Source organism: Carcharodon carcharias, chromosome 6 (genome assembly GCF_017639515.1).
Source record: "Carcharodon carcharias isolate sCarCar2 chromosome 6, sCarCar2.pri, whole genome shotgun sequence".
NCBI lineage: Eukaryota > Metazoa > Chordata > Chondrichthyes > Lamniformes > Lamnidae > Carcharodon > Carcharodon carcharias.
The window spans coordinates 110,274,653-110,300,685 of NC_054472.1; the positions used below are offsets into that span (position 1 = coordinate 110,274,653).

At 40.0% G+C, this 26,033-nt stretch overlaps 2 protein-coding genes across 8 annotated transcripts in view; one reads left to right on the top strand and one right to left on the bottom strand.

Moving 5' to 3' along the window:
• Positions 1-2,949: 2,949 nt before the first annotated feature.
• Positions 2,950-14,823, bottom strand: mcm4 (minichromosome maintenance complex component 4). Of its 2 annotated transcripts, none has more exons than XM_041189183.1 (17): positions 14,702-14,823; positions 13,215-13,292; positions 12,380-12,547; positions 11,855-12,015; positions 11,621-11,722; positions 9,696-9,791; positions 9,500-9,595; positions 9,245-9,383; positions 8,820-9,040; positions 8,075-8,195; positions 7,709-7,968; positions 6,604-6,969; positions 6,155-6,282; positions 5,742-5,949; positions 5,401-5,629; positions 4,120-4,253; positions 2,950-3,393 (listed from the first exon to the last, which is right to left on the bottom strand). In XM_041189183.1, the coding sequence occupies exons 2-17, from the start codon at positions 13,282-13,284 to the stop codon at positions 3,301-3,303; spliced, it is 2,592 nt and encodes an 863-aa protein (XP_041045117.1). In that variant the 5' UTR covers positions 13,285-13,292; positions 14,702-14,823; the 3' UTR covers positions 2,950-3,300. The 2 variants fall into 2 exon arrangements, with proteins under 2 accessions (XP_041045117.1, XP_041045118.1); XM_041189184.1 differs by lacking the exon at positions 14,702-14,823 and adding an exon at positions 13,704-13,724.
• A 155-nt stretch (positions 14,824-14,978) lies between these two features.
• Positions 14,979-26,033, top strand: part of prkdc (protein kinase, DNA-activated, catalytic subunit) — a 243,012-nt gene continuing 231,957 nt past the window's right edge. For all 6 annotated transcript variants that reach the window (XM_041189174.1, XM_041189177.1, XM_041189175.1 and 3 more), the window contains exons 1-3: positions 14,979-15,180; positions 21,912-21,988; positions 22,910-23,002. In XM_041189174.1, the coding sequence (XP_041045108.1) occupies positions 15,003-15,180; positions 21,912-21,988; positions 22,910-23,002 (348 nt within the window). In that variant the 5' untranslated portion in view covers positions 14,979-15,002. The remainder of the gene's footprint in view (positions 15,181-21,911; positions 21,989-22,909; positions 23,003-26,033) is intronic.

Here is a 26,033-nt window from a genome sequence, read left to right on the forward strand (position 1 = left end):
ATAGAGGTCTAGAGACTTGAGACTGAGTCTGTTCAAACTCATTATACATTGAATCCTTCCCACTGGTAGAAAAAAACTTTCATCCCAACAACTGGATTTAGATCCAGGTCCTAAGGTAAGAGGTCCATTGTTCCAATTGAGATTCAACAAATCTGTGAAATCTCTGAATGCAAAACCTTAATAGAAGTGTATATTTTCAAATATTACCTAGGCTGATCAATCAAAAGAGTAACACCAGAAGATCAAGGAAAGGGTCATCAGTATTCAAACTCAAAATAGCATAAAGTCAGATGTATTAATTGTTGTGAGTGGAATTTACAATATAGTCTCCTTGTTCAAAAGTGCAATTGCCTAGCCAAAAGAAAAATCTTGATTATGCAGTATTAGAAAACCTTTCTGATATGAGCATGAAAGCAAAATACTGCGGATGCTGGAAATCTAGAACAAAAACAAAAATACCTGGAAAAACTCAGCAGGTCAGTTAACGTTATGAGTCCGTATGACTCTTCTTCAGAACTAAGGAAAAATAGAAAAGAAGTGAAATATAAGCTGGTTGTGGGGGCGGGGGGCGTTGGGACAGGTAGAGTTGGATAGAGGGCCAGTGATAGGTGGAGATTGCCAAAAATGTCATAGACAAAAGGACAAAATGGTGTTGACGGTGGTGATGTTAGCTAAGAAATGTCCTAATGGGGACATTAAGAGTAGAAAGCAGGACGAGCAAAGGACAGATAGCCCTAGTGGAGGTTGGGGGGGTGGGTGGTGGGGGGGATCAAAATAGGCTAAAAGGTAGAGATAAAACAATGGATGGAAATACATTTAAAAATAATGGAAATAGGTGGGAAAAGAAAAATCTATATAAATTATTGGAAATAAGGTGGATCGGAAACGGGGTGGGGATGGAGGAGAGAGTTCATGATCTAAAGTTGTTGAACTCAATATTTAGTCCGGAAGACTGTAAAGTACCTAGTCGGAAGATGAGGTGCTGTTCCTCCAGTTTGCGTTGGGCTTCACTGAAACATTGCAGCAGGCCAAGGACGGACATGTGGGCATGAGAGCAGGGTGGTGTGCTGAAATGGCAAGTGACAGGGAGGTCTGGGTCATGCTTGCGGACAGACCAAAGGTGTTCCACAAAGCGGTCACCCAGTCTGCGTTTGGTCTCTCCAATGTAGAGGAAACCGCATCCGGTGCAGCAAATGCAGTACACTAAATTGAGGGATGTGCAAGTGAAGTGCTGCTTCACTTAAAAGCAGTGTTTGGGCCTTTGAACGGTGAGGAGGGAGGAAGTAAAAGGACAGGTGATATGGCTGGTTTGAAGATTATAAAGGAAGAGCTTTTCTCTACTTTAATTAAACCAATGGTGCAAATGTCACTAGTTTGGATTTTCTTCTGTCACTCACTGATTGTTGTGATGTAAATTCAGTAGTCATGTCTCACAGGAACTCTATCCACATTGCACACTGACACACATTTCTAGTAAGTGGGATCAGCAATAGGCCAATATGGTGGGTTTTTCATTTAATATCTATTTAGATATGTCCATTCTGCATATAATTTCCACCATTCAGCCCTGCAGCATGTCCAATCTAAATCAGTCCCCATTTGAGAAAAGGACTGTTCAGTGCCGAAGGAACTGGAGCAAATCGAAAGGACACAATAACGGAAGGCCAATCACAGGCTATATCTAATGTGTTTATTTGTTGACTTTTTTTTGTTAAATAAAGTGCCTGTTAATATTTTATAACATTTAAGACACTTTATACATGTAGCTGTTGTTGCCTGCTGATTAGACTTTCATAAGCCTCTATGCCAATTGGCATGAAGGACTAGGTGCATTAGTGATGCTCTGCACCCATGCATTCACACCAGAAGTAAACAAATCATTGCACACCAAGATTGATGAGGCAGCAGACCCAAAGGTTTGTAAATATCCCTTAGATTCTTCCTTGAAAGCACCCCATCACACAAAATCTTACATTCCAAAGGAAAAAACTTTCAGGATGAGCAACTGATGCATCCTGATTGACCATACCTTTTAAAGGTACTATCAACTATTTCTGGGCCTTTGGTACATCTAACTTGAAGTGGCCACAGGGAACTTTCTTGTATAAAGCCAGATGTAGAGCAGTACATTAACTGCAAGACTTTTTTACAGCTACCATGCAGCACTGGATTGGTGTGTTCAGTAATCTGCTTCTATCATGGCATGCTGTCATTCTGACCTACAGGAAATGTGCTGTGCAATGGCTTTGATGAGCAGTTGTTATCAATAGGAGGCAACTGCTTGGTTGGCAGCATCATTATCATGGAAAAACTCAACAACAGACTCCATTTGCTTTATTTTTGCCTCATCAGCCTTGGCAAAAGTCACAAATAAATTGAGAAGCTTTTTTTAATGATATGGATAAAGTTGTCAACTCCTGGTGACCTTTAATTGTCTGGTTCCCAGTAAATTTCATTCACTTGCACTTTTCCACAGGCTTAATCCTTTACATGTCTGAAACTGCATGTGGCCATCCAATGGGCTCTTCACAAAAAATTGGTGCAAAGAACAGCCATCCATTTGAGAAGTCCAAAACCTGTCAGAAAACCTAGACTTTCAGATTCTAAAGCTTACTCATTTCTAATGCAGAAGAGTGTGTCTGTTGGTTCCAATCCATTTTACTAGTGTTACTCGTCACATTTGCCTACAACAGGTTTTGCAGCATTTATCAACAGCCAAACACCAAGTTGGATATTGTCTGTGTTCTCTCTTGACTTCATCAGGTGGCAGGAATATCAAATTTATGTAGCACAATTGTAAAGGTTTAGGAGTTTGTATGTTCAATCAGATTCATAAGGCTTCAAGTTTAAAATCAAAGATATAAATCCAAACTTCTTAGAAGTTTTTACTTTAATCTTCCATTCTGGAAAGTGGAGTTTTCAACCACATGTCAAACAAACTTCTCAGAAAAAAGTCAACGCAAAGCTTTATTGATAGTACAAATCAAGCAATTACACTACATCATTCACATCTTCATCCAAATTATTTCATTTCTTTAGTCTCTAAAATGACACGATGCATGAAAGTGTAAAATTTTAACCTGATATTTACATCTCTGGCAGTGGTGTTAGCTGATTGCCTTAGTTTTGAATATGGTATTAAGAGACATTATCTTAAACTTGGCAACACAAAAAAAGAGAAATAGCTGTAAAAATGGGTACATTCATTGAGCAAAATAATGTAAAATATATCTGCAAAATAGTTTCAGTAACCACGATCAGAAGTAAGCATTACGGATAAAGTTCTTTGAACTGGTGCTTTTAAAGCAGTCGAACAGTTTTCCCAGTTACAGTTAAAAAGTCTTCGTCTGCCAGAGCTCGGAGAGCTTCTTCAAACATATCCTTGGTAATCGCCTGAGAAGATTAAAAAGAAATTCTAATCAGGTTATGTTACAAGCACATATGAACAAAAATAGTTTTATGGTGTAAAAGCAATTGGTCACTTTGGTATATTGTAGTCAAATGATACTTTCAGTAACAGGATGGCAAGAGTTCTTTTTCTCTGCGCCATTGGTTATTCTTGTCCTGTGACATGACATACCCAATGTCGATCATTATTACTAATGTTACCCCCAACTGCACAACACACCCAATGTCTATCATTATTACTAGTGTTATCCCCACCCGCACAGCACAATGTCCTCAGGAAAGCTCCAGTTCATCTGGGTTTTGCAACATCTTTATAGGAAATGCAAAAAATGATTCCTGTTTTTAAAAAAATAGCAGCGTTGGGCTAGAAGTACATTCATGTAAGCCAGCCTTTCTTGCGCTATAATTTTAGAGAATACCAGATCTTGGCCACTTGTTTTCCCTTTTAACTAGAGGACTTCTATCTTTCCACAAATGTCAGTCAATAATAGGAATCCATCTTCTCTGTAATAAATGGGTGTAAACATGTATGCTAAATCTAATGTATCAGAAAAAAGGCCAAATAATACCGTAGGGCAGAATGAGAAGAAAAATTGAGGGAAAAGAGAGATAAAAGAAGCAAGCTAATAACGAGAACCTTAAGGGCTCCCATTTCAGACATAGGTATTCTAAAATTTCAATTTTTTCTTTTCCAGATAAAAACTAACTTACAACTTCAGACTGAGATCTCAAATCTTCAAAAAGTTGCTGGTATTTCATGGTTGGAGTTTTGCCTTTAGATTGAATGAACTTCTTCAAGGCTTGAGCCAAGTCTTCCTTGCGTTTGCGAGCAGTGGCACTCATTCCTGAAACAAGTTACAGTAAAAGATTTTTAAATTCATTGTTAGATAATGTAGTAACCCTTAAAGCTGAATGTGTAGTTCTACCTAGTCTTCATGCTGCTTTGAGAACATTCGTGCTGGGTAAAGGAATGTTTTTACAAATCAATGTCAGAATTAAAGAAGCCAAGGTCCAGTGTAGCACAATTAATTTTAGATTCCTTCTTTTTGTAACAGTAGCACACCAAAGCCTTGATCTCAGAAAAAAATCACTGCAATATTTCAATTTTATATACATGGGTATGTAAAATCTTATCCTCATAGCTTCTTCAAATGAAACTGTCAACTTAGTGATATATTTTCAGTGGTTTAATACTATCTACATCACCAGAGCGAATTGGTGAGACTCTCCTAATTTATGCTGATACTCCAGTTTAATACTGAGGGAGTGCTGCTCTGTCAGAGGCACAATCTTTCAGATAAGACATTAAACGACAGCCCCATCTGCCTCTCATGTGAGTGTGAAAGATCCATGGCATTTTTCCCCCCAAAATCCTGCCAGATGAATACTTATCACTCAAGCAACACCACTAAAACTGATTATCTATTCATTACCACATTGTTTCCTGTTTGTGGATCCTTCCTACATGCAAATTTGATTATTGCATTTTCCACATTGCAACAAAATACTTTAAAAGTATTTGGTTGGCGGTAAATGCTTTTGGGACATCCTGAGGTATTGAAAAGCACTATATAAATGCAAGTGTTATCATCTGATGATCAACAGTGAGAAACCAGTCTGTGTTAGATTAAAATTAGGGCCGGGATTTTCTGGCCCCATTGTGGGTGGGACCCCAGCCAAAGTCCACTGACTTGCAGCAGGACCGGAAGATCGCGGCGGCGGGCGGGTGCGGAAAATCCCACCGTTTGTCTCAGAATGTGAATGGAGAACACTAAGCTAACAAATTATATATCATGTCCCTCTAGCTTTGCAAAACTAGCACTTATACATATATATTTACAGTAAATTGGGGAATCCAGTCATGAACACAGCTGTGTAACTAAAACCTCCAACATATTTTATAAGACATGTGGCAACTTTCCTAACTTCCCAAAATGACCTTTTCCTAAACATGGAATCCAAAATGAAAACAATATTTATTTAACTCATCACCTGTAGTAAGGATAGATATATCTACAATTCCAGTCCTTGGGTCAGTGGCAGACTGTTTCAGAGCTTCACGGTGAAGGCGTTTTGCCTCTTCCACATCGATATTTTCCACTTTTTCAGAAAAACGCACTTTAGCATAAGCTTCTGCCAGACGTATCAGTGACTCCAGCTGTCGGGGGTAAGCCGACACCATACCTCTACCACTGCCAACTTTCCTCATGTCCACATAAGCCTTTAATATGAAAGAAAACAAAAGCACTGACAGCATTTAAAGGGATGGTACATTTTGTAAAAACATTTCCGAGAAATACCTTAAAATACCTAGGCAAGTACCAAGTTCTTACCTCAATCAGTGATTGACTGGCTTCTTCACTAAGTCTAGGGTGGACGTAAGTGCGGCCATAGGCTATGTAATCTCTCAGCACTGCCATGTCCAGGTATTCTTCTTCCATTTCCTCTTCACTTTGATAATAAAGCGAAACCAAGTGGTGGGCAAGACGTCGATCATATGCTTCATCTTGTGGGTCCAACATAAGGAAGATCAAGTCAAACCTAGAAATACAACCAACATACTTACAAAATTGCGCCCAACATCTGGAAATGTTAGCCATTTATATGATTTAGATCTTGATTGTGAAAGTATCCGAACAGTTTACAATAAAAACAGAAAATGCTGCAAATATGCAGCAGGTCAGACAGCATCTGTGGAGAGAAAAACACAGTTAACATTTCAGGTCTATGACTAAGTATATCCTACCTAGACAGTAGTGTATGTGGAAGCTGAATGTTTTCTATAGTTGTTTTTTTGGGATTCCACTGCGACTCTACTGGGTTTGCAGCTGCCAGGATTGATGTGCGGGCATTCAGCTGACAGATAATACCAGCCTAAAATATACAGAATTATAGGCTTTATTGAAAAAAATACATTTCGGATCCCCTTCAAACATAACGGTGCAAAATTAATCAAGAAAAGAACTGTGTAGCATCGTTGCTAAACTTTTCTGTATTGTATAGAGGCTGACAATAGCAGTAACCCAAAGGATAAAACAAAATCACTGGCATTTTAGCATATAAAGCAACAGAAGCAAGGTCCGAGCAATGCAGAAAACGAGAGATCTTGTCAACTCAGAATTCAGCTTTCACATGTTGTTTACACATTTACTTGTAATTCTAAATGCTAATTTTAAAGTGTAAAAATATTCTTACCTTAGCAATGGAAAGAGTTTGCTGCTCCATAACTTCATGCAACACTGATCTTGTGCTATCATTCATTTTGTCAAACTCATCAATGCAGCAGATGCCGTTATCACTAAGAACAAGGGCACCAGTCTGCAAGACCAGTTGCCTCGTCTCAGGATCCTTTGTTACATAAGCCGTAAGACCTACAGCGCTGGAGCCTTTACCAGAAGTGTACTGACCTCTGGGCACCAGGTTGTATACATACTGCAGCAACTGAGATTTACTGGTACCAGGGTCACCACAGAGAAGGATGTTGACCTCTGCACGGAAATTGCCACGACCAGTGTGACTGAAATCTTTGCGTGTGCCACCAAACAACTGCAGCAAGATACCCTGTTCCAAAATACAAAGAACGACTATCACAAAATTTAATTTTGATACAAAACTGTCATATTACCATTAACAAGGATAATTTTTTAACTGACCTTATATGTTGGTATCATGTTTCAAGGGTAAAGGATAGATATAAACTAGATTCAGGTTGTGGAACAATTTTGGAACCTGTTGGTATCTTGGTGAATTGTGCCATGGGATGATAGGAACATACATAACGAGATTCCCAACAAGACAATTTCCTAATCTCAGCCTAACTGGGAGACATGGAATGGATATTTGGAATAATTCATAGAAAAAAGGAGGTATTACCTATTGTATAAATGAGACTAACCCAAAATTGCTGTTTGCAAATTTGCAAATATTATAACATGGTTCTCGGAGTTGCATACATGCTAAAAGCAGTTTCTCCACCTGTCTTTCAGGTTAGGAGTTTTGTGGAAAAAGGTAAATGGGGGTAAAGGAGAGATAATGGAAATGTAACTAATGCTTCTGAGCTTATTAAAATAAATAAATAAACATACATACTTAAATCCACAGAAACTAACTAACAACTGTTTTACTAAAGTCACCACACAATGTTAAACATGTACTTTCGGAAAGGAAAGTTGGGAAATAAATGTATGGCAAAGGTTCTACAGTGATTCTCACACACAAGATGTTTAGTAAATAAAATCATATGGATATAATATCATATCATATAGGAAAATGTAAAGGCATGTTCAGGGCCATCTTGTACCTTTTTGATATCTTCATGCTCATAAATACTAGGAGCCAATGCAGCAGAAAGTCGTTCATAGATATCAGGCTTCTTAGAGAGCTCTTTCAGCATGTCAACACGTTGCTCTGTGAACAGTTTCTGTTCCTTTTCATCTTCAAGTCCATGAAGCCGTTTCTCATCAGTTTTACGAAAGTGAATGACATCAATGTGAGTCTTATACACCGACTTCACACTGCTAACTCTGGGATTCACACGAATAGGAACAGCTCTGTAGATGCCTAGACAAAACAAAAATTCACACAAACAATTCTCCACATTCTCTAAAAATCAGATATGAACCATGTGAAAATAGGCGTTGTGTTTGAGAATCAGAGTAGGATTTACCTGTGACGTTCACTCGATCCCCAGGCTGCACTTTATCCACCAGGTCATTGTGAGCAAACAGTATAACTGTATGTGGTGTCTGTCCTGCGGGCATATCTTCAGGGGACTCCTGCAACTTAACCTGCAAGATAATAAAAAGCTTAAACTAGTTCATTATTAGGCCAGCATGTGCAGCTGCACAGTACAGTATGGCTGCATTTCGGAAGTAAATACACCGGACGCATTTGAATTACACATTTCCCCAGAAGATAAAATTCTTATCTCTCAAATTAATTGGATTCTAGTTTCAATCAAAGAAGTTCGTGTTTTCTGTTACCAAGCCTCCCTAGATTGATCCCATTTTTAAGGTTTATTTTGCTTCCCCATTACAAGCTCCTGCACTCTATGTGCTATGTTGCAACCCGCTCCCAGACTACCTCCAACCTTGCGTCATTTGTTACATATACCGAGTAAACCTAGGTGACTAGCTCTGTGGGGAAGTGTGCACCTTCCTGATGGCAGTAAAGTGTGGGCACTTATTACATGGACATCATGAACAGTTTTCATCATTCTATGGTGAGCACAAGTGAAGGTACTAGTTCAATTAATTCCATCATATTGTGTTGACCTTATCAAGTATTCAACATTTGATTATGGAAGCATTGCTTTGTGGTTAGGGGAAAATTATTTTGTGGCAATCCACTTATTTAGCATTAACAATATAACTTTGTTAAAAGATGCTTGTACTTCTGAAAAACAAACATACCATTTGTTTGTCTGAAAATACTGAACGGTTGTGGATTAGTGCCATGCTGTGCGTGGTATTGCAGTTCTTGCACACAGATGGCTCAGCAATCCGGCCACGGTCAACCTCCACCCTTGTGCTAAAAGCACACACTTGACAGCTGAAAAATGCCTCTTGCATTTCAGGGATCAGTTGAGAAGACCTGATCACCATGCCACTGACTGTGATCAACTGGTCAATATCTGTAAGGAAAATTGCAATACAATAATTATATGCATTACACCACCCTTACAATGGAAAAAAAAAATCTAAACTAGCAAACACACTATTACTGGTGACCTACAGGAGGAATCTTAAATTGTTCAAGTTAACACTAACATATAATATTTTATAAAAGAATTTACCAACTAAAATCAGTTTGCTTTATTCTAGCAGTAATATCCTACCCTCTGGATTCAGACTTCTCATATTTTTGGTTCTCAAAGCGTTGTATGGCCGGACTTGGATCTGATGCTCCAGTAGAGTGTCAGGGAAACGCTCAAAAAAAAGTTCATTGACAGCCATATCAAAAGTAGGAATCACTTCCTATGTATTAAAAAGGATGTGTTTAGCTTCAAAGCACTGATTAAGGTTTTTTAATTTCAACTTTCTTTCAAAACTTTTGATAATGAAGCAATTATTTATTGTATAACATATATTACCTGTGGGTAACAAATCAGCTGTCTGTATAGTTCAGGGTCAAAAGTTCTTAAATGAGAAGAGTTCACATTTAGAAATGGCTCTCCCACTAAGTTCATCTACAATAAAAGTAGAAAATCAGATTTCCTTCAGCACTGGAATATTTACACACAAAAGAGATAATTAGTAAAGTACAGATGGGGTCAAGATATACATTACCTCTTCAAGTCGTTGCATGTAAAGTGGTTCATTGATGTCAAGGCCTGTGACTTCCTCTTCTTTAGCAGAAGGGTCAATAAAGCGCTGAAGGAACCTCTGAAAGAAAATGGTACAAAGATTACTTTCTCTTCTGGAATATTACAGAAACTACATATCGCAAACATTTGTTTAATACTTCCACCTCAAAAATTCAACCCAGCCAATTATCACCCCATCAGTCCATTTTCGGCCATCAGCAAGGTGATGTAATGTTTCGCTAAGAGCTAACAAGTAGCACTTACACAGCAAGAAGCTGCTCACCAACACTCAGTTTGGTTTCCACCAGGGCCATTCAGCTCCAGACCTCATTACAACCTTGGTTCAAACATGGACAAAAGAGCTGAACTTCCAAGGTGAGATGTCCTGAAGGCATTATTTGCCCAAGTGTGCCATCAAGGATCCCTGGCAAAATTGGAATCAAAGGGAATCAAGGGGTAAACTCTCTGCTGATTGGAGTGATATCGAGCATAAAGGAAGGTGGTTGTGCTTGTTGGAGGTTAATCATCTCAGTCCCAGGGACATCGATGCAGCAGTTCCTCAGGGTGGTGTCCTGGTCCAACCATCTTCAGCTGTTTTATCAATGATCTTCTCTCCACCATAAAGCTCAGAAGCACAACATTCAGTATCATTCATGATTCTTCAGATATTAAAGCAGTCTGTGTCTATATGCAGCAACACCTGACAACATTCGAGCCTGAGCTGGTAAGTGGCAAGTAATACACACGCCACACAATTATCAAGCAACGGCCATCTCAAACAAGAGAGAATCTAATCATCACCCCATGGCATGTGTCGGCATTATCTTTGCTGAATTCCTCACCATCAACACCTTGGGGGGGGGGGGGGGGGGTTTAACCATTGACCAGAAACTGAACTGGACAAGCCACAAATACTGTGGCTGCAAGGGCAGGTCAGGGGCTGGGAATTCTGCTGGGAGTAACTCACCTCCTGACTCCCCAAAGCCTGCCTACCTTCTACAAGGCACACTTCAGGAGTGCGATGGAACACTCTTCACTTGCCTGGATGAGTGCAGCTCCAACAACACTCAAGAAGCCTGACACCATCCAGGATGAAGTAGCCCGTTTGATTGAGATCCCATCTATCATCTTAAAACATTTACTCCCTCCACACTGATGCACAATGGCAACAGAGTGTACCAACTACAAGATGCACTGCAGCAATTTGCCAAGCCTCCTTCGACATCAGTTTCCAAACCCCCTACCATCTGGAAGGACAAGGGCAGCAGACGCATGGGAACCACCTGCAAGCTACCCTCCAAGCCACATGCTATTCTGACTTGAATTAATATCACCGTTCCTTCATGGTCTTTGGGTCAAAATCCTGGAACTCCCTTCCTGACAGCACTGTAGGTGCACTTACGCCAGATGGACTGTAGCAGTTCAAGGTGGCTGCCCATCACCTTCAAGGTCATTTAAGAATGAGTAACAGCGGTGTTCACATTGCATGAAACAATAACAATAAAGCTCTGGCTTACTTTATAATTGAAAAAAATACACCCCAAACTTCAGCATTAGAATGTCACAAAAGACACAGGTCCATATCGTCAAATGCTTTAGTCACAAAAGGCCAGCTGTGCCTGATGTATTGTTGGTGCTTATCGTGGTCCAGGGAAATAACTAGAATTCTTAGTGTAAATTGCAAACTCCCATGGAAGTTTTCACTTCTGTGCGCCTGCAGGTTTGCCTGACAGCTGTTGATTCATCTTGGTGATGCCATTTTGCAGCAAGTGGAGGTTGACTAAGAATTGCCTCCTAATATATTCAAAAGAACAGGTGCTTAAAGAACAAACGCAAACAACTCATTAACTTGCAAAATTTAATCCACATACATCAGCAAAAATAAACCAATATCTAACTAAAACCTACCTGAAATTTTTCTTTGCATGCAGCCACATTGACGTCTGTTCCCCAGATTACTAGTTTCTGACCAAGGGATTGTTCACTGGTCACAACTTCATCTGCTGAAGGCTATAAATAAGAAATTAGACTCTTATAAAGAAAGCAACCAATAACAGTAAATTTACTTCTGCAAAATAATGAAGAAATTTAATGATTTAACATAAATCTGGCTAATCTGCAAAGCTTCTATTGGATACCTACCTGGTCTGCATGCAAGTCAACCTGGCGGACCTTACGTGCAGACCCAAGATCAGGACGCTGACGTATAGGTGTACCCCGCACACCACTGCGAGGTGTACCTTCCACTCTAGAGCTGGGAGTGCCATAGGTCAAAGGAGAGCTTACGTCAAATTCACTGGCAGCTGCGAGACAGTGAAATATTTTGAGTTACTCCAATAAGAGTGACTTAAATATACATACACACATGTACATGTACATATTTAAACATTTAAACATTCTGGTATAGACTAACTTAAAATATGTTAGGTGCATCTGGCTCGAAAGTTGAAAAGAATTGGGAATTTTAATGATAAAACACCAAAAATCTGGAGTTAATATAAGATTAGCACTCTGCCTTTCAATATAGTACTTAACAGAAAAAAAGTTTAACACAAGAATGTCCTGGTGCAAAAAAAGCTGGTTGTTTCTCTTGGCACATTTCACATTGTCCTCTGCTCTGTACAGCCACAGAGTTGCAGAGTTCACTCAAAATGACAAACAGCAAACCTGAATGGCGTGATCGTGCTGGGCTGGATAAGAAGGATGACTCCAGCACACGTGGGCTTTGAGCATCTGCTGCTGGAGAAGTTGGCATTGGCTGCAGCTCCCCAATAGATGTTGACTCATCTACCCGTTGTCTTTGTGAAGGTGGAGACTGTACTCCATCGCTTCGAGCTGTTAAGAAGTTGACTTATTGTTAGTAACATGTCAACTACATTTTCTAGTTTTCACAGCTAAGTGCTTTTGTGAAACTGCAAATAACATAATTCTGGCCCTATATGAACATCAACTACAAAAATTAGGTGAGCTGTTCAGAGTTCAAACCAGCAGTAACATAACTTCACACTTGCTTGGACAGAACTCTTTATGATCTATAAACATTTTACACACTAATGCAAATATAATATTGACAGTTTATCAAGTTGAAGTTCTCAACATGTTACAGCAGTCAGTGGTTTGAAACAATTAACATTTTCCCTCTTGTCAGCTGGTAAATTGATGCAGGTTTTGTTACTCCATCGCTAAACGGAATAGGTTTGTATGAAAAGGAACCAAGTATGTAACATATTTTGCGGAGGAAGGGCACAGCAGGGATGGGAATGTGATAAACTGGCTGGATAATAAGCTGTTTCCAATTCTTTGAGATAACATTTTAAATATCACGAATGATCAAATAATTTAGACTAAAATATTCAAAATATTTTTGTTCAAAAACAATGACTGAAAATGTGAATGTCAGTAGAATATTTTGTACCCAATTAATTTGAATTGCCTTAAAGCAAATTTCTAAACGTTTCACTAGCTCCTGACATACATGGATACATTGAACAATAAGACTTACGTGTGGGAGGGTTACTGCTTCTTCCACGCTTGCTTCCTTTACGACTAGGCGTAGATGTTGGTGAAGACATCTTTAGCACTAGGATCAGAAAAATACATAAATGTTTAGCTGTGCATTCAAACACGTTTAACAGACATGAATGAGAGTCAAATTACCAGTATTATTAACATTCACAACACAAATTCATTTCCTTAACACATTTCAAAAATATGAAACTTACAGTAAAAAAATTAAGTTTTATATATATCAAAAAGAACATGCAACTTCCAACACCTCACATTTGTTATTGAGGTGGCACTCCAATTCCCAAATTATCATTTCCTCCAAGAGCAGAATTATCAGAAATAATATTTATTTCCGATTACTCTAACATACCATTACTCTGTCCTCCAAGACCTAGTTTTTAAGCAACCCGAGATTTTATTAAACGAGAACAGTTATGATTACATGCGATTTGCAGCATTGAGAAGTAAGATCAATGCAGCTCACAGGTAATCTGGAGTTGTAAATGAGATGTTAACTAGCCAATTGGGTCATCTTCTGGTGGTAGAGAAACAAGGCACTGAAGATTAGCCCCTCAAAACTGATTTCCACTGCTGGAATTCTGACGAGTTGAGAAACGAAGGACCTTCAGAGTAGAAAGACAGCATATCAACAGTGATCTTACACCTGTGTACGTGATAGTTGACAGTCTAGAAAAGGCTCACCCTGAATATACATTTAAAATAAACCATGACAGCAGGACAAGGCAAACAGGTTCAAACTAGTAAAAGGTACTTTTCTCAGGAGATTGAGATATCATTTTAAATATCACTAATAATCACATAATTTAGACTAAAATATTCAAACTATTTTTGTTCAAAAACAAAGCGTTATCAACTCATGGACTGGATTCCTGGAAAGTGAATTGGAAAAACAATGGAGTCATTTAACAAATAAATTAAGTGGATATTAGGGTCTTTCTAGATAGACGAAAGAAGATGGGCCGAATGACCTTCATTTGTAGCCATTGAGTAAATTCATTTTCGCGATTGGGGGATGGGTGGGTAATGGGTTTACAAGGCACATAAGGCGGACGCAGTAGATTTAATACCAAAAATTTAAATATATTTTAAATGGAATCTAGGCATTTTAAAACATTATCTAAGCAAGATCGCTTTTGCTGCATTTGGGACTCTCATCTGCTTTTCCGCCAAATCTTGTTTGAAATTGCTTTAAACAAAGTTTCAGAAATAAAATGTGATTTTTAAAAGAACAAAATTAAATCCATGCGGATCCATATCTAATCTGCTGGCCTAAAGAAAGCCTGGCAAAGTTCGCTGAAGCGTGTAGCCTTACATGACCTGCTGTCCAACCCTTATGTTACTTACAATTTCGATTTATTTTCACGACTAAATGCAAAGACAACACAACAAACACAAACTCTAAACACAATGCAGATTGTTTACTTCTAATTTGGAATTGTTTTCTAACAGATTAATTCCTACCTTCCTTCTTTCCCCCAACACTCCACAGAACTTTTTTCCCGCGAAGTCAGTCAGCTGACCTCCACTCCGCGCGCGCTTTCCCAGCCAATCAGCATTGAACTTTGACTCATATGCAAAATCTATCGCCACCGGAAGCCGGGGAGGCTGCCGTGAAATTTTAGAAATCAAGCATTTTGCCGGAAGTTGTTTTAAATGAGATTTTAAACCCTATTAGATCAGTGACGTTCAATGGAATGTATTGGATGTTCAGATTGACTCCTCCCCCGGGCTTGGAACGCGGAGTGGGGCTCGCGCCAGGACAATGGCAGCTAGAATGCGGCGATATGGACCTGGCGGCGGCTTGGAGCTGGAGCGGCGGCTGCAGCAGCTTCACCAGCTGCTGTCAGCTAGAGACAGCAGGAGCGCTTCAGTGGATTCACATAGTTTCATCACCAACCTCACCCATGATTTTCTGTATAGTAGTCACGAAAGCCGGCTGGGTGGGTATACGCAGTATAAGGCCGTCTGTTCCATCGTCTATGTTCGGCTGAAGAGCTATATAAGTTTTGAATTTTAGTTTCCCGGGTCAGGTAGGAAGAAGCCCGCATCCCGGGGCGACTCTCCAGTCACCTGATGGAGACGAAGAATTAAAGCAGCCAGCCTGTGTATGTTCCCCTACCAACACCTTAAACATGTATTTCTCACCGGGATACCATTGCTCTTCCAGATTAGAATAGTGATGTAAAAGCAAAATACTGCGGATGCTGGAAATCCGAAACAAAAACAAAATTACCTGGAAGAACTCAGCAGGTCTGACAACATCTGCGGAGAGGAATACAGTTAGGTACTTAACTAAAGCAGAATTACCTGGAAAAACTCAGCAGGTCTGGCAGCATCTGCGGAGAGGAATACAGTTAGGTACTTGATTGACCGGTTCCGACTCAATGGGCCGAAGGGCCTTTTTCTATACTGTAGACCTCTATGACTAATAAGAGCCAGGCTGACAGCACATTAACAACGACTAGTTTTATACTCCGCTAATTTGTCAAATAGTAATCAGATTCTGGAATATTGGGGAAGAAAATCTTGCGCACCTGGTGTAACGGAAGAAAAGTCTGTACATCTTATAAACAAACCTGCATTCGAGAATCAAAATATTAACCTTGTAGATTACAAGTGATGAAAGAAAAATACTGCGGATGCTGGAAATCTGAAACAAAAATAAAAATAGCCGGAAAAACTCAGGCCTGACAGCATCTGTGGAGAGGAACACAGTTAATGTTTCGAGTCAGTATGACTGACTCTTCATTACCAGTGATAGTTGGCGGCAGAATAAAAAGCAGTTTTCTTCATTGATTTAAGGACAATTGGGACCAAGTTCACCTATTTAAACCGCCTGGGGGGCTTCTGGATTTATTTTAGCTCCTTTTGGTTGTACTAAAATCGCTTTCTCTTTAATGGCTTTAGAAATGTAGAACAGGTTAGTTTTTAAAGTTTGTAACACTAAGAAGCAAAAATACTGTGGATGCTGGAAATCTCAGTTAAAAAACGGAAAATGTTGGAAAAATTCAGGTCTGTAATATTTCACTCCCTCTTGAAATCAGTATAGTCAGGTTTATTTAAAAATGCAAATATTCGCTTTACCTACTTAACATTTCAAATCTAGCTTATCTTCTATTACATCAAAGCCTTAAGTCACATGCACACAGATATAGGCACAGACCCCACTATTACTCTACAATAAATTCCAATGAAATTATGAAAATTATTATATCTTCCTGACATATGGATTTGAAACTCTGTTTCTCTCCACAGATGTTGTCAGACCTGCTGAATTTTTCCAGAATTTTCTGTTTTTAAGTTTGCAAATGCTTCCATTGTGGAGTAAAACAGAAGGGGGAATTCGGTTTTATACCACATTAGATAGCGGGGATCTGAATCTTTCCATCGTTATCATAAAAAGCACAAGTTGGTGTTTTGGGTATTTTATCGATGTGAAGTTTCATAGACCAATCTCAATTTCCCACGACCTGCTTCAAAGCGTCACGAGTCAGCTGGACACCAGTCACTCCGGTATAACTTGGAATTTAAAGTTTAACAAACTTTTTAGCTGAGTATGATTGTTTCTCTCCACCCCTCTCCTGCCACCAAAATAAGTTGGTGACTTCAGCTATGGCAGTTGAGGAAGAAAGATTATATTTCTAGGGATTTTGAAAGAGTAGTCTTTCATAAAGTCCACAACTGATATATGGACAAAGTAAGCGTGTCTCGGAAAATTGCGCAAATTGACGTATAAATTTTAAGATTGATACCAATTTGAAGAAGGCAGTTCCACTTTATTTCATTCAACCAGATGAATCTGCAGATCCCTTCTCCTTTACATATCCCTTTTACAAATCATTCCGGGTTTTTTGTGTTGTCCATTCTACCTTGAATGACTATTCCAAATGTTGATGACTGTGTGAAAACATCCGTCCTGAATTTGCCTTGCACTAGTTCAATCCATGCCCCCTTTTACTAATTTCACTGTTTTAGTTGAAGCAATGTTCTGGATTTACTGCTTCTATTTAGTATCATTTCGATTCCTTGTATGGTACCCTCTTGGTTGCTTCAAGGCGGAAGATTTTCCAATCTTTGTTCCTTAGCAATTGAGGTTGTTACCATACTTGATTTAAAAGCAGAATAGTGCGGATGCTGTAAATCTGAATAAGAGTCACACAGACTTGAAAGGTTAACTCTGTTTCCCTCTCCATAGATGCGGCCTCCACAGATGCTGCCAGACCTGCTGAGTTTTTCCAGCATTTTCTGTTGTTATTATTGTCATCCTTATTGCTGTTCTGTGCACTACTTGCGCAGCTTCAACATTTCCCTTGTTTTAGTATTCATACTGGGCATGATACTTGAGGTGTGGATCAGAATGCTACAGTTTAAGCATGAAATCCTTCAAGTTATACTCTTTCTGGGTTCTGTCATCTTTGGTGTTCACAGTGAATGTTTTAAGTGTCAAATCTATTAATATCTCCATGTTTTTCATCAGTCTTAGCTAGCATGGCAACAGTCAGAGCGTTTATTATCCAGTTCTGCTTCTCAGTGTACTCCTTTGTCCCATTATGTTTAACATGTTCCGTTGGTCTTTGACAGCTCTTCTAAGATTGATGTACCTTTTTCTTCTGCCACCTTTTTATTAAATTGACACATTTGCATTGAGCATCTGAATGCAAGCTGATATCAGTTAGAAACAGTAAGTTTCAATCCTGGGAATGTTTGGCACTATTCTTGCCTTCATTTACTGCTCCTGCTGCTTCCTACCTTTAGTTGGTTTTATTCATTCTCTGGTTTTATATTGAAATCCCATTACTGTAAAATTAAGTAACAGCTTTTCATGCAGCACCTTGTCAAAAATTTTTGGGTATACTATGTGTTAACACTTAATCTGGGATGTCCTGTCCAGAAAATATTGCTTGCCTTTAATCATGTTTTCATTACAATTAATTGAAGTTTATTCCAAATGATTCCATTACACCATCAATAACAGAATGGATCATATTGAACAGTAACCTTGAGAATTACTTTATTAGTTAATGGGTCAAAAAAAAAGTACCTGGATGAGCACTTGGCACGTCATAACATTCAAGGCTATGGGCCAAGTGCTGGTAAATGGGATTAGGTAGGTCAGGTGTTTCTCACGAGTCGGTGCAGACTCGATGGGCCAAAGGGCCTCTTCTGCACTGTGAGATTCTGAGATTCTGTTATAGGCTTAGACTATTTCTATTTAACAGACAAATGCTCAAACAAAAACCCATGCTTAAGAGGCATTCAGATTGAAACAAGTACCAAAGTATTTTATTATCTTTCCAGTATCACTTGAGTGTGTGACTCCCCCACCCTCCGTCTCCCAGTTCTAACATTAAGGTTCGTAGCTTAACTGGATTTTATTTGTATTGTCTTTCTATTTTCGCCTGCTTCAGGGGTCCCCCAAATAACAAAAACGCTCACCAGGAGTTTGGAGTAGCCTTGGCTCCTATGCATTTGTAAGGTATTAATAGGTACGATTTGGAAACAAAGTTCTCCAGTCATGGTGCTCTTTTCATTTCTTCCCTTCTGACTGGTTAATTAAAGCACTGGTGGCAAACATTTGATTTGGCAAAACTTTAAAAAAAACTATTGGATTTTACTGACTCAGTGTACAGTTCTGCTCTTTTATGTTCTGTCCATACAAAGCATTGTACCGAACCCAACTATTTCCTGGCGACTACCTAGATAGTTCTGTAGCCTGTGTGGCTTGCCTTTAGATGGTCAATAGTGGGATTTAGCATAAATTTCTTTGGAGGTGCGGGTTGGAGTATAGAAATCTGGAAAGAAAAATGTTATGGTTTTGAAATTTTTTTGAAGGATTATGAAAATAAGTTTATTGTGTCCAGCTCACTAGGTAATCCACAAGGTCATCAACAAAATCTCCTCGTCTTTGTCTTCCGATTACTGACCATGCTTGCCAAACCGAGCTTATTGATCAACACTTTCTCTAATCACCTTCTTAACCACCTCCCCCCACCCAACTTTTTGTCGGCATTCTAATTTTGACCCTGCTGCCATTATCTACCTACTCGACAACTTCCTAACTATTTTTGTTGCCTGATCCTCTTTATTCCCCAGCGCAGTTTTCGTTTCCATCTCCCAGCCTAAAAATCAAGGGCTTATGTACCCAAGGTACAACTGGCTGTTTGCTCTGGTTTGAACAACTGAAGAAACACCGCATCTCCCATTGCACAGGCAACATTTATACCAGGTTTATCATTGAGGGCCATCCCAGACTAAATGACAAAACCGCCTTCTCCAAAACTCCCTATTTCACCCCTTGATTCTGAGGTCCAACACAGTGTATGCAGTTTATAGACTTCATCTCAAGGATGGAAATAATCCAAGCAGCTGGCTCAGCCACCAACTTTTCCACCTATCTCCCTGATCTTCAGTGTTTTATTCATCCCAGGCCAGAATCCCTGGGCAGGATTTAGCATTTTTGGGTTAGGACCTTGATGCCTGGGTCAAATATAGGACCTGATCCTGCACCGTGTTCAGAGCAGTAACTCAACATAGATTTTGCCTGTTTAGCCAACTAGTGACCAGAGGACATGTTCATAGTCTAGTTCAGGGCTATAGGAGGCCTTGCACCATGGAAAGAGCTTAGTCTGCCATTGCAGTTAAGGGAGAGAGAGGGAACCTCCATCCAGAGGTGTGGGGGTGTACCCTCAAAGTCTGCCAAGAGTGCTGGCCCCCTGACCTGCTGCTGGGAGGCTGTAGATGGTCCAGGTAGATGGATCCTTCATTGGCCCTGGGTCAAAATCCTGGAACACCCTCCCTAGTAGCACTGTGGGTGTGCCTACACCATGTGGATTGCAGCGGTTCAAGAAGGCAGCTCACCACCAACTTCTCAAGGGCTATTAGGGATGGGCAATAAATGCTGGCTTAGCCAGCGAGGCCCACATCCCATGAATGAATGAAAAAAACGATATGATGCTGATGGGGGACCTGCAGGTTGACTGAAAAATTCTGCCCCTGATCTTGCCTCTAGGAAAATGGCTCTGGTTTGCTGGGACTGGCAAACAAGTACTCTGACTGGTGATGGGAAATTACGCACCCACCTGTCTCCGTTCACACCCCCATGTCAGGCGAAAACCCTGCTTCATATCACTTAAGTAGCATCTCCCACATCCATGGTTATTTCTAAAATCCAATTCCTAGTTCCATGATCCATTCCCCACTAAATCTTGACCACTGAATGACCCTCCCTTGTCATAATCTTTGGTACCATTGTAAATAACTCTCATTACTATTCCCTCCTTTCAAAACTGTCACTTATCTCTTCAAAGCCTGTTTTTTGGTTCCTCCATCTTAAATTGTTCTATTTGTAGCTAAGACACTTGTATCTTATCACCAACGAGCTCTATTTATCTCCAACAGTTTCTTGTTTGAATTCCTTCAATCAGGCTTTTGCTGCGTTCAGAGCCGAGACTGCCTTGGTCAAAGTCACCAGTGACACCCCCTGCCATTGTAGCCATGGCTAACTATCCTCACATTCTGCACCATGTTTGATTTAGTTAACCACTCCGTTCTCATCCATGGTCTACATCCTCAACCACCCTTACTTGTTTAATTCTTGTCTGCTCTAATGTAGCCAGTGTTTTCAGCAATATCCTTTCTCCTCTTGCACACAATTACTGCTGGAGTAACCTAAAATTTGATGCCTAGCTTCTCTCTTTCCTCAGTTTCCACATGTGCGCTGATGATATGCACCCTCAGTTGTGGGTGAACGCCTCTTGCTCCAAATAATACTGCCCAGGCTGAACAGATCTTATTTAGTTCCATTGGAAACTGTCTTTCAAGATGACACAATCCCCCCTTTCACAGTCTCTCATTCCTTCATAGGTGGTAAAGCCTACAGTTGTTTCAGTCCTACCCTCTGGAACCCACTTCCTAAAATGTTTCTACCTTGCTACTTCCCTCCTGCTTTTAAAAAGATTTTCAAAACCCATCCTTTAAACATATGTTAGATGATCTTACCTGCTGTCAGGCTCAGTATCTCCTTGTGAAACATCCTGGGAGGTTCACTTTATAAAGGATTTCTATAAATGCACACTGTTATTTCTTTCCTTGTTTTTCCCCCTCCTGTTTCACACCTACCTTGCTCTGCAACAGGCTGCTGGGAGATGCAAGTGACATGAGATGAAGCAATGCTGATTCTCTTCCCCCCCTCCCCCCCCACCACCCCACGCCTTTCTGCTGGAAAAGTGACTAGGTATATTCTCCTCTGAAATCAGGAATTGAGTCTGTGGGGACTAATGGGCTCTAATCTATATTATTTCATGGAAGAGGTTATTGATTCAGATTGGTTGTAGCCTGGAGCAACTAAAGTTGACTAAAAAAAAGTAAACATTCAATGCCCCACAGACATTATTGCAAAAGACTACATTTATACTAGATATACACACAGTTTGTCACTATGTCTTGCTGATCTAGCTGTAGCTGCACTGACAATTTAAAATTCTCCTTCAACTGTTACAATATTGAGTAAATTAATTGAATATATCAAATAAAATTAGGATAAATACCCCTTTATTGCTAATATGTTTCTCCAATAAATTTTTTCATTTTTCAAATTAATCCAAATGCTTTTGTGGTGTGAATTGTATTTCTTTTGATAGGGCATGCTCATATTTCTTTTGTTTATACGCAGCCCTACACAGCTCATTGATGTTCTCCAAGGATGAAGGGTTACTGACCTTCCTTCGAAAATCACTAAGCAATGAAGATGTAAGTTCCCCATCAAAGAAAGACTTGCATTTGTATAATGCCTTTCATGACTGCAGGATTTCCCAAAGTGCCTCACTGCCAGTGTCATTATTGCAATGTAGGAAATGTGGCAGCTAATTTAGACACTGCAAAACAGCAATGTAATAATGGCCAGGTAATCTGTTTTTATTCTTTCATGGGCTGTGGGCGTCGCTGGCAAGGCCAGCATTTGTTGCCCACCCCTAATTGCCCTTGATCTGAGTGGCTTGCTAGGCCATTTCAGAGGGCAGTTAAAAGTCAGTCATATTATTGTATGTCTGGAGTCACATGAAGCCAGACTGGGTAAGGATGGCAGATTTCCTTTCCCAAAGAACATTAGTGACTTAGCTGGGATTTTACAACAATTGACAGTGATTTCATGGTCACCATTGCTGGACCAGCTTTATATTCCAGATTTATTAATTGAATTTAAGATCCACCAGTTGCCTTGGTAGGCTTTGAACCTGTGTCCCCAAAGCAGTCTGGACCTCTGGATTTCTCGTCCAGTGACATTACCACTACACCACCATCTCTTCTTTTTTAGGGATTAATATTAGGAAGGGCACCAGGGAGAACCTGCTGTTCTTTAAAATAGCGTCATAAAATATTTGATGTCCACATGAGAAAGCAGGCAGAGCCTTAATTTAACTTCTCATTTGGAAGCTGGCACCTCTGACAGTACAACACTCCCTCAGTACTGCACTGGAGTGTCAGCCTAGATTTTTGTCCTCAATTTTGATTTTAGATTTTGGGACTTGAACCCATAACCTTCAGACTCAGAAATGAGCATTCTGTCACTGAGTCTAGGCTAATATCTCAATAGATAAATGTGTTCTTAAGGTTTTTCAGTTTTGTAAATTTATTATGTAATATACTTAGTAGAAAATCTATTTGGATTTCCAGTTTCGGGATTGTAGAGAAGAAGTTTTGAAGTTAATTACTGCATTTGTTGAAAAGATTAAAGAGACAGTTGGACCATATGCACTTGAAATCAAGGTAAGGGATTTTGTGTCATAACTTTTAAATAAGCCTGTGTGCAAATACACTCTGGATTAAACATAAAAGGACTTGTGCAGTTCAGCAGCCTGCTTAGGGAATGAAAACAATCAACTCAGCTATTGGTTTTCTAGCCTTGTTCAAGAGGTAAGTTTTAAGGAGAGTCTTTAAGGAGGAGTGCCAAGAAAAGAGGCAGAGCATTGGGGGGAATGTGTGGAATTCCAGAAAATGAAACCTAAACTGAACCTATAGGATCTGCCCTAAGCTAAATTTGAATTGCAGACATTAGAAAGGTAAGTAGTAGAATCATAGAAAGTTACAGCACTGAAGGAGGCTATTCGGTTTGTGTCCATACCATCTGACCGACCAGGAGCCATCCAGCTTAATCCCACTTTCCAGCTCTTGGTCTATAGCCTTGTAGGTCATGGCACTTCAAGTGTGTATCCTTCTACTTTTTAAATGCCTTAAGGTTTCTGTCTCTATCACTCTTTCAGGCAGTGAGTTCCAGACCCCTACCACCCTTTGCGTGAACGAGCTTCCCCTCATAACCACCTATCTAATACCCTAAATCTACGTTCCCTGGTATGGGCCCCTCAACCAAGGGAGTAGGCTCTTCTGTCCACTTCATCTAGATCCCTTATTTTATACACTCCGATTAAGTCTCCCCTCAGCCTTCTCTGTTCCAAAGGAAACAACTTGAAACCTATCCAATCTTTTCTCATAGCTAAAATTCCCTAGTTCAGGCAGCGTCCTTGTAAATCTTCTCTGTACCTTCTCCAGTGTAATCACATCTTTACTCTAGTGCGGTGACCAGAACTGCATTTAGTACTTAGCGATGGCCTAATTAGTGTTTTATATATTTACAGCATAACCCCCCAGCTCTTATATTCTATACCTTCACATTGCCAAATGCATCACCTCATACTTTTTTGGATTGAACTTCATTTGCCACTCTTCCACCCATTGTTACCTTTCTGCAGTCTATAGCTTCATTATCAACCACACAGCCAATTATTGTATCATCTGCAAATTTCTTAATCATACCCTTACACTCAAGTCCAAATTATTAGCAGATGCCACAAAAAGCAAGGGACCAAGTACTGAGAACTGCAGAGCCCCACTGGAAACAGCCTTCTAGTCACAAACGCACCCATTGACCATTACCCTTTACTTCTGCCTCTGAGCCAATTTTGGATCCAGCTTGGATTCCTGGGCTTTTAATTTCATGACCAGTCTGCCATGTGGGGCCTTATCAAAAGCCTCACTAAAATCTGCATGAACCACATCAAATGCACTATTCTTATCAAACCTCATTGTTACTTCCTCAAAAAATTCAATCATGTTTGTCAATATGATATCTTTAGATAGAAACACCACTACTTTCCAATCAAATCTTTTTGCTGAGAGGGGAATGCAGAAAAAGGGCAGAGTCAGAGGAGCAGAGAGCTTATTGGAGGTGCAGTTACAGATATAGAGAGGGGCAAGACAATCATGGGATTTAAACAAATAGTTGAGAATTTTAAATTTGAGGTGTTTGGGGCTGGAGGCAGAGGCTAGGAGTTGATATGGGCCAATGAGAACAGAAGTGATGGGCCAGTTCAATTTTGGATGAACTGAAGTTTATAGAGGATGGAAGCTGGGAGTCTGACCAGCAGAACATTGTAGTTATCGCAGGTGAAGGTGACAAAAGTGTGGGTAATTGCCCCTGTGGCAGATGGGCTGAGTTGGAGGGGTGGATAATGGGTAATATTACAGAAATGGAAGTAAACGATCTTTGTGATGGAGTGGGTATGAACTTGGAAGCTCAGCTCAGGGTCAAATAGAATGCCTCGGTTGCAGTGGTCTGGTTCAATCTCTGTGGCCAGGGAGGAGGAAGGAATTGTTGGAAAGTGTACAGTTTGTAGTGAGTCTGAAGGTGATGGCTTCAATCTTTCCAGTGTTTAGCTGAAGTAAATTGGGCCTCATTCAAGACTGGATTACAAACAGTTTGACATCACAGAAGCATTTGAGGGATTGCGAGAGGTTGTGGAAAGGTAAATCTGGTCACTGTTGGTATACATGTGGGTGCTGACCCCACATTTTCAAATGATAACCAGGGAGGAGCATGTAATTGTGAGGGGATCAAGGATAGATTCTTTAGGGGGAATCTCAGAGATACTGAGGCAAAGGGTGGAAGAGAAGCAATTTCTGGCAATGCTCAGATTGACCAGGTAGCTATAAATGGAACCTCGCAAGGGCAGTTCCACTGAAGTGGACAGTAGAAGGAAGGTTTTGGAGGAGGGTGGTGTGGTCAGTGATCTAAAAAACTGCAGAGAGAATGATGAGGAACAATGCACCATGGTCACATTCAGAGAGAATGTAGTTTGTGTTTGGTATTATGGGAGGGGCTGCAACCTGATTGAAGAGGTTCAAATGCAATTTCTGGGAAGTGGAATGGATTTTAGAGGTGACAACACAATTACAGAGAGAAGGTTGGTTGGAGACAGAGCAATAGTTCACAAGGACATAGGGGTTGAGTGTGTATTATTTTTAATGAGGATGTGAGTGATGATGGTGGTTCTGAAAAGGAGAGAACAATCTGAGGGAATTGAGAGGAGAGGGGATCATTTACAATATTAGCTTGTTTGGGAGTCAAGAAGAGAAGTTGGGTAGAGAGTCATTTATTGGAAATGAGATTAAGGGACATGAACTGGATCATATGGATGATGTGAATTTGGATGATGGGCCAGCATGGAGAAAAACTAGAGAATGACTTGGATTCGGGGCTAAGGTAGAGGGAATCTTGGGGGATGTTTGGCTTAGTGGGAAAGAGTATGAGAGGAAACAGGAGAGGCATCCATTTTGGTCTGATAGCAGTTTTCAGAGGCTCTTCTCTGATGATGCAATGCGGACTTTATTGTGCACCTGAACAAATGGTCTTTATCTTTGAAGACAAAGGAATTCATGAGCTCCTTTTACTCGTTTGGGGTGAGGATGGATGTGGTGTGGAGCAGAGTTAGTACCAGATTATGCTATCTATTGTTTAAAGCAT